At 43.3% G+C, this 12644-nt stretch overlaps 1 protein-coding gene and 1 long non-coding RNA gene across 2 annotated transcripts; both read left to right on the forward strand.

The window, feature by feature from the left end:
• Window positions 1-652: 652 nt before the first annotated feature.
• On the forward strand, window positions 653-3512 carry LOC114851918 (proteasome subunit alpha type-4-like). The gene is made up of 9 exons (XM_029143810.3): window positions 653-788; window positions 1172-1196; window positions 1282-1324; window positions 1887-2049; window positions 2168-2245; window positions 2415-2503; window positions 2621-2751; window positions 2922-3045; window positions 3285-3512. Exons 2-9 carry the CDS (start codon window positions 1194-1196, stop codon window positions 3437-3439), a joined length of 786 nt encoding a protein of 261 aa, XP_028999643.1. The 5' UTR covers window positions 653-788; window positions 1172-1193; the 3' UTR covers window positions 3440-3512.
• A 4215-nt stretch (window positions 3513-7727) lies between these two features.
• Window positions 7728-11840, forward strand: LOC129603920 (uncharacterized). The gene is made up of 2 exons (XR_008694301.1): window positions 7728-8159; window positions 8631-11840. It is a non-coding gene; the product is annotated as an uncharacterized LOC129603920 (long non-coding RNA).
• The last annotated feature ends 804 nt before the right edge of the window (window positions 11841-12644 follow it).

Consider the following 12644-nt stretch of genomic DNA (forward strand, 5'->3'; position numbering starts at 1 on the left):
TTGTGTACAAACATCATACTTTATTGGTATTGCTTGATAATACACTTACACAATATATACAATTAAAGTATGCTTTCTGATATGTGGTTTCATTCGCGCTGTCCTGTTTGACCGTTCTTTCCGACTCTGCCAGCAGTTCCCGAACGCCACAGATAAAATGTAACTAGTTGCGTAGCTACTTCGAAAAATCTAAACTTCTCAATTATTCATTCAATATTTACAGCAAGACGAATAGCGTAAAACAACTATTAAACATAAATAAAAAAATATTTAAAGAAAAAAGATAGATAGATCCATATTTCTTCTAAGCATATTTTTAAATGTTCCCTGTTCATCTGTGCACCTGGAAACCAGACATGTTCATCACAAACTAGCCTACAATCTTGAGTTCGATTATTTCTCCCAAGACAAATAACAATAATTATTAATAACAAAACACACAAAAAAGGCGTTTCATGGAAAATATGAAACTTTTACTATTGTCTTTAGAACATTTTTTTAAAACTTGATTATTAGCGCTCACCCACATTAAATGAATTTCTACTGTATAAACGAGGTTGAAAGGTATCCTTATGACAGTGCGTTACTTTTCTGCTTGTGTTCACTGCTGTGGTTACTTTTCAGCTATGGGTCTCGTCGCGTATTTGAGTAAACGGGACAGTCCTCCCGGCGGAGGGTGGCGCTGCTGAGCGGAAACTAAGCGCCACGGGATCCGGTGTCATCAAACCGAAAGTAGTGCAGCCTGTCAGCCTGGACAGAAGTACCAAATTTACAGCTTTTCTCACAAGGTAATAACTTTGTTGTAGTGTTTGCCTCACTGAAGTTTCTGTATATAATTTTGGTTCTAGTCTCACTTTGTTAGTACTGAGGCAGAAGGCTTTTATTATGATACATCTGCTAGCTAGCGAGCTAGCCCGGTCGGATACTGCAGATTCATTGTGGAGCTCATCAGTTAGCTAACTGTGCTAGGTGTTAGCTATTATAACTTTAGACTTATAGGAGCGAATAATCATTACACGTAGCGTTATATACGTAAGGTCTCACCGGTAAGTCACCGACACCTGCAGTAATGACACATCTGCTTAGCTGCGTTTGCCAAATGATCTCGTATCAGCACGTTTCCAAGTGTTTGGTTCCCGTTGTTTACCTGTGACTGATTTTTATTTTGCAGGACACTTCAAGAGACGTGAACAATGGTAGGCAGGTCTTAAACTTTACGTTAAGTGTAATTTATGTTTTTCTTTTGTCAGCTCTGTAATCTGGTGTTTCTTTGTTGGTTAGTCTCGCAGATATGATTCCCGAACAACCATATTTTCTCCCGAAGGCAAGTTCCCTGTTCGTTTTTTCTTTCTCTTAAGTGAAGGAGCAATTACACTTAGACTAAATGCGCTAGGATTAAAAAGCGTATATCCTGCGGATATGCTCATCAGATGTCAGGATGATCAGGCAAAGAGGAGTTAAAAAATAATATATATTTAATACATTTATAAAAATAGAGCAGGTTTCACAAAGAACAACGAAAATACATGTAAGATAGATGCTGATCAGACTAGTTTTTGCAATGATTTTATAGATAAGATACATCACCACCAATGTTGTAAAAGATGTGAGGCATCTAAAACTTTAAAAACAGTGTTGATTGTCTATCAAATGTTTACTCCACAATAAACATCTTGTTTACATTATTTACATTCATCAGTGTCCAGCCACTGAGATTGTTGATTATAGTAGTTTTTTTTGATTGTTTTCAAGATGATGACTGGAATAACACCAATGTAATTGAGCTAGACAATACTTTTCCATGCTTTTGTGGGTTTGTAAGTGTGAACTGTTGTGTGTTCATAAAAGTAGAAGGATCAAGACCAACTTGCATCTGTCATTTACAGGCCGCTTGTATCAGGTGGAGTATGCCATGGAGGCCATCGGCCATGCCGGGACATGTCTGGGTATTCTGGCAAACGACGGAGTGCTGCTAGCAGCAGAGAGGCGCAACATCCACAAACTACTCGACGAGGTTTTCTTCTCTGAAAAGATCTACAAACTTAATGAGTAAGTAAAGGGAACTCCAGTTTAGTCCATCAGCCTTAGGTCATACCTGTCCTTATCAACACCCTGGTTGTTCATTATAATTTTATACTGAGGCACTGTCTGTTCCTATGTTCCTCAGAGACATGGCGTGTAGTGTTGCTGGCATTACATCTGATGCCAATGTACTGACAAATGAATTGCGGCTTATTGCACAGAGGTAGGTTTGGACAAAAAACATCTATACATCTGTTTAACTGCAACGCTAAAAATGCTCAGAAAGCATCCATTATTTTCCATACGTACTGGTTTCCTCTGCAAATTTGTGCTTGTGCTTTGATCTATGTATCATATCACCACCATGTGTGACCAGACTTTATGTTTTTCAGATATTTATTGCAGTACCAGGAGCCGATACCCTGCGAGCAGCTGGTGACAGCACTGTGTGATATCAAGCAGGCCTACACACAATTTGGAGGTAAGATGCATAGCTTCTCCTCATCTATGGTATTTGTTTTTAAAGATGTCTGTACAAATATGATTTTTGTTACCAACCAACTGAGTATTCACATGAATTTGGGTATTTTATTAAAAGGAAAGAGGCCATTTGGTGTTTCGCTGCTCTACATGGGTTGGGACAAACACTATGGCTTCCAACTGTACCAGAGTGATCCCAGTGGCAACTATGGAGGCTGGAAGGCAACCTGCATCGGCAACAACAGTGCTGTAAGCTGGAAAATCCTCAGTTTATAGAAATATAAAGAATCTTAACAGATACAGTGATTGGTGGTGTGAATTGGAAAAAATGTTTTCTCTTCAAAATTTACCTTCTGATATGACTGATGCAGTGATTATTGTGATTGATGTTTCATTTGTGGTCATCTTCTTGGCCTCAGGCTGCAGTGTCCATGTTAAAGCAGGACTACAAAGAGGGAGAGATGAGTCTGTCCTCCGCTTTGGCTTTGGCCATCAAAGTCCTCAACAAAACAATGGACGTGAGCAAGCTCTCAGCAGAAAAAGGTGGGCTTTGTTTACAGCACGCATTAAAAAGCACAACATTATGACACTTTTCTAATGAGACCTATCAGTTTATTGTCCTTAGAGCCAGGAAGTTATGTAGACCTTTTAAAATTTGCTTGATTAAGTAACTTAGAAATGATCTTGTTAGTATATGGTCTTTATATGGTGGTGTAGACCTGTTATAGGAAATTCTAAAAGCGTAAAGTGCTGCATCATTATTATATTTTCTACTATTTCAGTGGAGATTGCTACCCTGACACGAGAAGATGGGAAAACAAAAATCAAAGTGCTGAAACAAAAAGAAGTAGAAGAACTCATTAAGCGACACGAGGCTGAAGAGGCCAAAGCTGAGAAAGACAAAAAAGAGAAGGAGCAGAAGGAGAAAGACAAATGAGCTAAATAATCATTTTTCATTCTTGCTACCAAATTCTGTGTTTTTGTCTTTTACATTAAAAGTTGGAAACTTATGAGTCTTCTTGTTGTTGCATGGCAGCAATCTTACTCGGACAAAGCAGGTGAAAATGTCATAACATATAAAACTTCATCATTGACCCAGTGAGATTTACACTGGCTTGAAGTAGGCAGGTTTCAGATGAGTTTGTTTTCAGGTATTTGAATTAGAAAAAAAGACTGTGCATGTGTATTGTTGGACGGGACATTACTGGTGTAGAAGTCAGTTTCTTTGTTACCACATGATGGGGCTGTTGGTGTTAGAGAAGCACCCTTACAGCAGTAAATGTCAGACTCTCACTCGTTGCTAGAACATGGACAGGGTCACAGATGCTGGACGTTTGTATCCAGGGCAGGTTTTGTTACAACTCAAATCAAAAATTTCTTTTATACAATACATTTGGGTCAATAACATACGTAGCTCAACAATTAGGGCCTTTTATGTCCAACCAGTGCATGTAGTCACTCACTAAATAAGAAATGTACTTTAGTCCAAAGCAAACATTTGAGTGAGTCAGTGGATGGGATGAGACCACAGCTGTCTGAAAGACGTCCAGCGCTTGTATCTAAGTCACACATGTTATGAGGTGGAAAATAAGTACGTTGACCAGCACTGTGTGTGTGTGTGTGTGTGTGTGTGTGTGTGTGTGTGTGTGTGTGTGTGTGTGTGTGTGTGTGTGTGTGTGTGTGTGTGTGTGTGTGTGTGTGTGTAAGCTGGAGTGCAATCACACGTCTGTTGGTAACTTTTGCTCAGAGCAGGTGGTTAATGTGACTACGGCTGTCGGTTGTCGGTTACACACGATGTAGGTGGTCATGGCTGAACTGAAACCAGCTGTTGTTGATGCTGTAACACACACACGCAGTGAAGACAGAGCAACTCCGAGCCTCAGCACAAATTAGAGCCTTTTTTGCTCCTGAAATCTTTATTTTTGTCAACAGAGAACACAGCGTTTAACTGTTGTCTCTGTCTCTTCATTATGAGCTTTTCAAGCCTGGTCCACATCACGTGAACATAGTTCTGCAGGAGTTGTAGTAAATTCTGTTCTGTTATTGGAACAATATCCTGTTCTTTGCTACAGTCCCACAGATCGTCTCATAAATCTGCCTCTGAAACTCCTAATGTGTGTTTGTGTGTAAAAGAAAGTCAACTCCTCGTCGCCTCCCACATTCCCAGAAAGGAGCCGTGGACATGACCTGAGTGGCTGCAGCCACCATTTTTAACCTGATCTCATTCTGTGATTAGTGTCATTACAACAGCGGAGTTGGCTTTAAAGTTTGATTTATTTCGTAGTTATTGCTGTTGTAGCACATGATCATATGTTGTCCTGAACCATTTGTGACGCTGCACCTTTAAAGACTGACATGTTTGATCCACATCCAGCAACCTCCTGAAACAGAACTCCTCTTTCAATCCGGGCCTTAAACTGTAAATCAACAGCCCTAATTCATTTAAGGGGAAGACACTGAGGTCGTGGCGTTCACATGAGCTCTCACAGTGTTGAGTGGGAGGATCTTGGCATCTGAATGACTGGAGCCACTCGGAGGTCTCCCCTCCTGAGGCCGAGCCTAAAACAGAGAAACAGACTTGACCGGTCCACTGACCTCCCCCATTTCTGTTTCTCTAAATCTGACAGAAGTCCTGTAGGAGAGTGTCAGGATTTAATTTCTGTGTCAACAACCTCACATTTACACGCTCAAACACAACCCTTCCTCTTGAGATGTCGGACACATTAGCCGGCTACATCCTGCATTTTGGGACGACTCTGGACAAAGACGTAGACATCAAGCAGCGTCCAAAGATGAGGCCGATGGGGAGAACGGGGCAATCTGCTGCGGTGGGCGCTGGAGTACGAGGTCAGCTGGAGGCTAAGGCAGGTGGTATACATCAGAACCAAGGCTGACATCTCAGCATTAACTTATCCAAACAAGAGGCAGGCGCTGTGTGATCCTGCTGGAGCTGGAGGAGGGGCGGCCGCAGCAGGAGGAGGAGATAGCGGTGGAGGGTTGAGTGATAAGAGACAAATGGGGCGGTATGAGCGACGAAGAGTGGCCGCAACGCAGGCATCTTCCCAGTAGAGCTCCAGTCCCACAGGGGAACAACACCAGTTAGCAAACAAGGCCGACATGACATGAGACCTGCTGTCGTCCCAAGCAGTGACTTTGGACCTCGCCACTGACCTGGAGTTTTAGACATGTTCTTCCTCTCTGAATATTAGAGAGATTATTATTGATGTCAGTATTCAGCTGCGAAAACCGACTCTGGACCTGCAATTAATTCAGAAAGTCACTGACTTCACTACTCGCTGTCAAGCTCCTGTTTTAAGCCCAGGACACTCGCTGGTGTGTGAAATCCTGACCTTACTGGGAGTCGGGAATTAAACTATCTTCTCAACCGTGTCAGTAATTTTGTGAGCAGCCTGTAAATCCTGGAGATCACAGGCTCTGTGCTCAGCAGCAGATCAAGGCAGGTCTCCATAAATGGAGCCTGAGCCGCCGTAAACAGTAATTAGAAGGGGCGCTGCTGATATTACCAATTATAGACAGGGAGATGAAGCTGTGGTGGCTGCTGGCAGGTCATAGCAGGTTTGTGGCTCAGATTCTCAGTATTATCACATTTATTGGTCCAAATATTTAAATGGTTTTAAATAATAATATTACACCGTCCACCAGCTTTTGTTCAGGTTCCAGTCTGGGCTGGATCTCAGATTTGTTTCCTGACAAGCGAAGGTTCAACCCTGAGCTCTCGTGCTACAAAATGGATGCAGAACACAGCACCTGTAGAGTAAATAATGTTAATTAAAATTACCTTTATTCATAAATTCATAAAGGCCAGTTGATCTGAAAACTGTGTGCGGCAGCTAAAAACCAGTATGAGCTGAGGGAGTGAGTGGTTTACTGGGACCTTCAGTGATCAAAATGATAGTAATTGTGACTGTTCTCATCATTTTAAAATAATGAAATAGAAACAATGAACAGAGTGATTATAAGTTACTTAGTTATTTAATTTTACCCTTTTGTTCTAACGGCACAAAAATGATAAATGCATAAATTCCACTCTTCCTATGAATCACAGTTTAGTTTTAAAGCACTGTAGAGTTGTGTTTGTGTTTTTCAGGTATTTTCAGCTGGTTGTTCTTGCGTCTCGTTGTCTCTCTTCTACTCCTGACCTCTTTCACCTTCACCTGTCCAACTGCAGCTGCTCTCACCAGGTACCTTCAATGAGCCTTTTGTTTTCCTTTATCGATCCCACGGAAACAATACTGTGATTTATTAAAATTAAAAATGTATTATTAAAAAAAACACACTGCGTGTAAATGTGCTGTGAGTCTGTGTGTTGTAGTTCCGTTCCTGTTTCTGTAGCAGCCTGTCAGGTTTCAGGAAAGTTGCGGAGAAAAGTTGAGGAAGTTTTGGTCGGAGCCTCCTTCTATTGTCTCCACTGGAACCTCGTCCATTGGCCCCTTTAGATAAAGCTCCCCCAGAAACTAAGTCTGTTACAATTTTGATAAGAGATGAGCCCAGAAAACAGCGTGCGGCCTCTAAATTATGCAAACGATGGCGTCCTCTTAGGGGCTGAAGTAGCGCCGGGCTGAGCTGTCGAAGGGAACGAGTCCTGACAGCCAGTGCGTGTGGGGGCGGTGGCCATACATTATGAATGGTGCTAAGTGCGCCTCAGCTGCAGGAGCTGAGCGGAGGCGATGGAGGGCGATGGGAGGCTGCCAGCCCATTGGCTGCCTGCGGGTAATGCACTTCACTCTGGCCCCGCAAACATCCCGTCCCAGCGCCTGCCACAGTCTAAAACGTCCACCTGAAGCTCGGCAGCTCCAAAGCCTGACTCCGACTCATGCAGCAGAGGAGGCAGAGGATGACTAATAGATGGCGGTGGACGGTGAGGCGGGCTTTTAAGATGCTGCAGGTTTACATCACTTCCAGACGCAGCGCTGAAGTCAGTCTGTTTGCCTTAAATGCCTAAAAGTTTCATCGGGTTCACTTTGGAAAGTTACAAAGAAAAAGGTATAAATGGAGTCACTCAGCAAGGAGAAATAAGTTTACTGGGACCACAGTAAACAGAACTTACAAGTACAGCTGTAGTTAAACAGCAGTGACTTTATAACCAGACTCAGTCTAATAACACTGAATGTCAAAATGTGACAATTAATAATTCATTAATCTGTGGTAAAATGTTTTCCCCACAGATGAAAAGCTGTAACGTGATGCATCCTGTGGCCAGAAGCTTAACTGACTCATTTACACAATAAAAGCGAGTTATAGTGACGTCACACTGCTATGAAGCGCTCTCAGTGCGTTTCGGTTCAACGTGAACGTCCGCTTCCTGTTTGGACGGTCACGTGATCGGCCGCTGTCCTCGCGCTGCGGGACTCGGAGGAAATCCCACTGGAGCGCGCTGCTCGGCTGCGTCTCCTGCTCAAGTTTAATATTTGATGAAATTAGTTCTGCTCGCTGCGTCTGTGCTCGTACTTCTGCTCGGTGCCTCGCAGCCAGAATTTGCCTTTTTAGTTAATGATTAGTGTGTTTCACCCGCAATAAGTCATGATTTAAAGCTACTGACGCTGTTTACCTTAAGAAAATATTGATTTAACCTGAAAACCAACATTACGAAATACACAGTGTATGCAATTTAGACAATAGGCAGCTTCCACCTGAAGGTTTGTGTGTGTGTGTGTGTGTGTGTGTGTGTGTGTGTGTGTGTGTGTGTGTGTGTGTGTGTGTGTGTGTGTGTGTGTGTACACTCGTATTAAAGGCAGGAAGACAAAACGTTTATGCTTGTTTTGGTCATGAGGTTGCTGTGATTTGGTCTATTTCAAAATTCTGCTCACCTTAAAATCGTGGCCGTTATAAAGTCACCTAAAAATGTCTGACTTGAAGGATTTTGGGGGAGGAAGTGTAAACAAATTGTGCTCCATTAGAGTTTAGCCATGAGAAGCCACAGACATTTGAGAAAGAGGCCAGATTATGTCTGAGTGGAATGATTTCTCCTTTATAATAAACATGACAGTCCACACTAAGATTTCAGGATGAGCGAGTGGCTTAAAAGGCTGATGTTTATCTGGAACAGATTGATTTAGTGTGTTTGAACCACGTCCTGCTGCTTTTAACTTCCTTTGTTATTGTATTAGACGAGGAGCTTAGAGGCAGCGGGAGAATCGGACTTGAACTCGTGTTTGGACTGGAGTCCAGTGATTGATGCACGGCCGCTCCTCTGTCCATCCGCTGTCACCACTCTCACGCCTCTGAGAGAAAAGGCTGCTCCTCAACCTGCGCTCATGTGCACGACTTTGGAATAGTTTTACCTACAGGGAAAATACGATGGAGAGAGTTCAGAGGTCAGTGACACATCTGGCGCTGCCTTCGAGTGCCCCCGTTGGTAAAACCTCCACAAACACGTTCCTCCAGTCCAGTGAGTGCAGGTGTCACTGTTGAACTGAACCCGAGCTGTTCGCTGTCTTTTAGCCGATCTTCGCAGCCGTGAAGTCGCGTGTAACAGAAACAGCAGAACGCGTTTGTGTTTCACCGCCGAGCGGCGGGAGGCCGGCTGCTGCGTTTAGGTGCAACGGGACGTTCCAGCATCAGCCAAGGGCGTCAGAGTTACAGGCGAGTCTGATCCTTATCTAAAGGTCTTCCTGTATTTGAAATCTGCACAAGCTGCTACACATTGTTCCTTAGATCCTGCAGATGTGTGCAACACAATGACACCGAGCTCTGGCCCGTTTTCTCTTTTTACTTTCCATCAGTCCTTTTCATTCAAACTATGAACCGATTTAAACGTTTTTAGTTTATTTGCAGGCGAGGATTCTTGGATTGAGGAAGCAGCAAAGTGGCTGCTTCCTCAATCCACAGATTTGGCACCGACGTCCACATTTCATAATATTTTCATCATTCTGTGTCCACTAAGGACGTTTGGCTTCGCTCCCAGCTGTTTATCAGTCTGGCATTCAACACGATATCTGTTACGTTTCAGGAGAACATTGTGAGACGCTTTTGGAAAAAGTTGTTTGTTTTGTCTTATAAAAGCACTGAAACCGCGCTGGCATCATGTGTGTTGGAACATTTTCTGCAACAACAAACTGAGGAAATTGCTCTGTTTTAGCAGATACTTCTTATTTTTTAAACATTTTGCGGCGTTAGTAGCGATCATTTATCATCTGGGGGACTTCGTTCGGAGGTTCCAGCAGTTCCAGTGACAGAAGCACCAGACACCACAGCTGTGGATCCAAACGAAGCGCCTTCGTCTTCTTCTCCGGCGCGTTGTTGTGCTTCGCTGCCTCTGGTGGAGTCATCGGCCTCCTGCTGTGAGAGACAAACAAAATGGAGGCCGAACCTTCCCACCTTCTACACTGGTGGATTGAAGCGCGCTGAGACGTTTGTGTACGTGGTCGTTGCAGTGGTTTGTGATGTTTGTTTGTGTCCTGTTCCTATAGCAACAACAGACGCCTGCTTCAATAAGAACTTGATCAGATTTAGCATTTTTAGCCCGTTAGAAATGAGCTGCAATGAGATTCTTTCCTCCTCCCCCACAGAGCAACAGCGTATTTGTTCCTCTCACATCACATGTGATGTTGTGTCCTGTGTTGTGGATCCCGTCGTTCCCGCCAACAATCTTTGCCCCATTTTCCTCTGCATCATTATGTTGTTTTGCTTCTTCCCGGCTTTGGCCGTTTCCCACCCACTTCATGTCCCCCTGAGAAGCTGGCAGCAGACGTTCAGATCCCTCCAACCTCTGCTATCTGGGAATCTGCTGCCCTTTGGTTTAAATAGCAGAACCCTCTGTGGCCCAAATTCCATCCACAAACAGGAAGCGAGGACCTTATTGCTGAGGGAGGATGTTGCTCGGTGTTTATTTTTGCAGCTTGTTTCGCCACATAAGAAACATGAAAATCAGATCATTTGGTCCAAGTCAATTCCCAATATCATTAAATATACTCTGCACGATCTTTATTAATTTCTATTTTTATTTCATGTGACTGTGCTTTGGGAATGTGGTTGTTTATCCGTAATCTCAGTGGAGTTATTTTTCTTTCATTTGCTCATTCTGATCAGATGGTCCCAGTGGGGGAACCTCTTCAGCATTTCCTGTTGTTCAGAGCGTTAAGTGTAGGAGTTTCTTATCATAATAAGACTTTGTTTGAGAGTCTGTATCAGCACGTTATTAGAACAACAACAGGCTCAAAGTCATTTTGCCTCTAAAAGACCCAAAAGTGTGAGACAGAGACGAGTCCGCGGCTGCCAAGAAGAAAAGAGCCATTTGTTTTTATTTCTGAGCTGCAAACAATATGCAGCACATGTTCTCACGGTAGTCTCTCAATCTGCCAGCTCTTGTGGAACATAGTTTTGTTTTCTGCTGTGGATGAAGCAATAAACACAGTCCCTGCCGGCTCTGGCTTTGTTGTCATTGTAGGAAGCATAACAGCTGAGCCAGTGAACTGGGGTTACTGCGTTCCACCAGCGTCAGGAGAAGGGAAGACGTCGCCTTCAGATCATTCCTGCTAATGTGAAGAACACAAACAGCCTCAGTGGTCGATGTCATCATCATCACGGACGAGTGCGAGGCTCTGCCCTCAAGTTTACAGCTCCTTTAACTGTTGTCTGGCGTGAAACTATTATGAGGATCGACTCAGCTCAGGGCCGATTAGCTGTAGCGCTGTTTATTAGCTTCATTTCATTCCTGTCTGCCAGAGGCCAGAATGCAAACTTGAAGGTTTGAGCTAGTTCATAACCACAAAGTGAGACGTTGTTGGTCAAAGCAGCTCAACCAGTATTTTATGTTGAGCCAAAAGACAACGTGAAAAAACAGACTTTTGAGTGATGAAGCTTAAGCGAATCGCTGACTTTTGCTCCACTCTGCCCGTATCGCTGTCGATGCGGACCATCGTCTGTTTACACCTGACTCCCAGAATCAGTCGACCGATCGGCCGCTCACCAGTCGAAGCCCATGGAGCTTGAAGCCGGGACGCTTCGATCTGCTCCCGCGGGACCGATGCGTTAGCGACCGTCGCCGCTCTGCTGCGTCGTCTCCCGGTCTCAGCTCAGCCAGGCAGCGTTAGCAGCCGGTGAACAGGCAGCTGTAGGCCAGGAAATCAGCTGTTTGATGATGCTTTTGATCACTTTACATTCATCGTGTGTTAATTACTGCCCCCAAGGGGCCAAAAGCACAGGCGCTGCAGCTTTAAACACAAGCGTGAACAATTACATATGTGTGGTGAAACTTCACGTGTTTGCATAAAGCAAGTGTCTATTAAAAACCTGTCTCCTGTGAAAGTTCCTTCTGGATAATTGCATCTCCCACTAAGGTGAAGGAGTCTGCAGCTGTAAAACATGAAGGCAAAGCTTATCTGTTGTTTATGTTTCACTTCTAAGACTGTAGAGTAATGTTAACAAATACAGATATTTTCTACCAATAACCAAAAAAAAAATGCTATTAGTTAATACTGTTAAAGAAGGATCACAGACCCTCCATCCAGGCTGATAGCACAGCCACATGTATTTGATAAGCTTTCATGTATTTATGAACAGAGCTATTTATTGGCCAAACGTCATAAATGCATCCCACACCTCCCTCACTCTGTGTGTGGGTGAAAAGCTTCAAAGTTTCCTTGGGCCTCCAAATGGATGTTTGGCTGGACCACAGAGGATACGGAGAACACAAGCTAAGTGCTTTAGCAGCGGGTGATGCTAACGCAGCAGGACAGGCTCAGTGTGGCGTGAAGCAGAAGAGTGCTGTGCGAGGTGACTTATGGGACAATGGGGCCGCTTTTCGCAAATAAAACATGAGGCTTATGCGGAGCCTCTGAACTATATACAGGCTCTGTTTCTGTCAGGTGTTTGTGGGAGGAAAGATGTAGGAGGGGATTTGATTTAATGCTCCTGCCTCACTAATTTAGTCAGATATAGGGTTTAAAGGGTTCATACGTCAACTTCTAAATATGGGACATTGATTTTGCAGAGAAATGGTGAAAAACGATCAATATTTTCTGTAAGAATTATAAAACATTTTATTTCTAATTATTAAACAGTTTATTCCTCTATTTTTTAATAAGTAATCTTATTTTAAAAAGGAAATTAAACCACACATTTAATAATAATAATTTAAACTATTTCTCACATCAGTTTTAGACTATTTCACACATTTAGTT

This window comes from Betta splendens, chromosome 3, assembly GCF_900634795.4.
Source record: "Betta splendens chromosome 3, fBetSpl5.4, whole genome shotgun sequence".
NCBI lineage: Eukaryota > Metazoa > Chordata > Actinopteri > Anabantiformes > Osphronemidae > Betta > Betta splendens.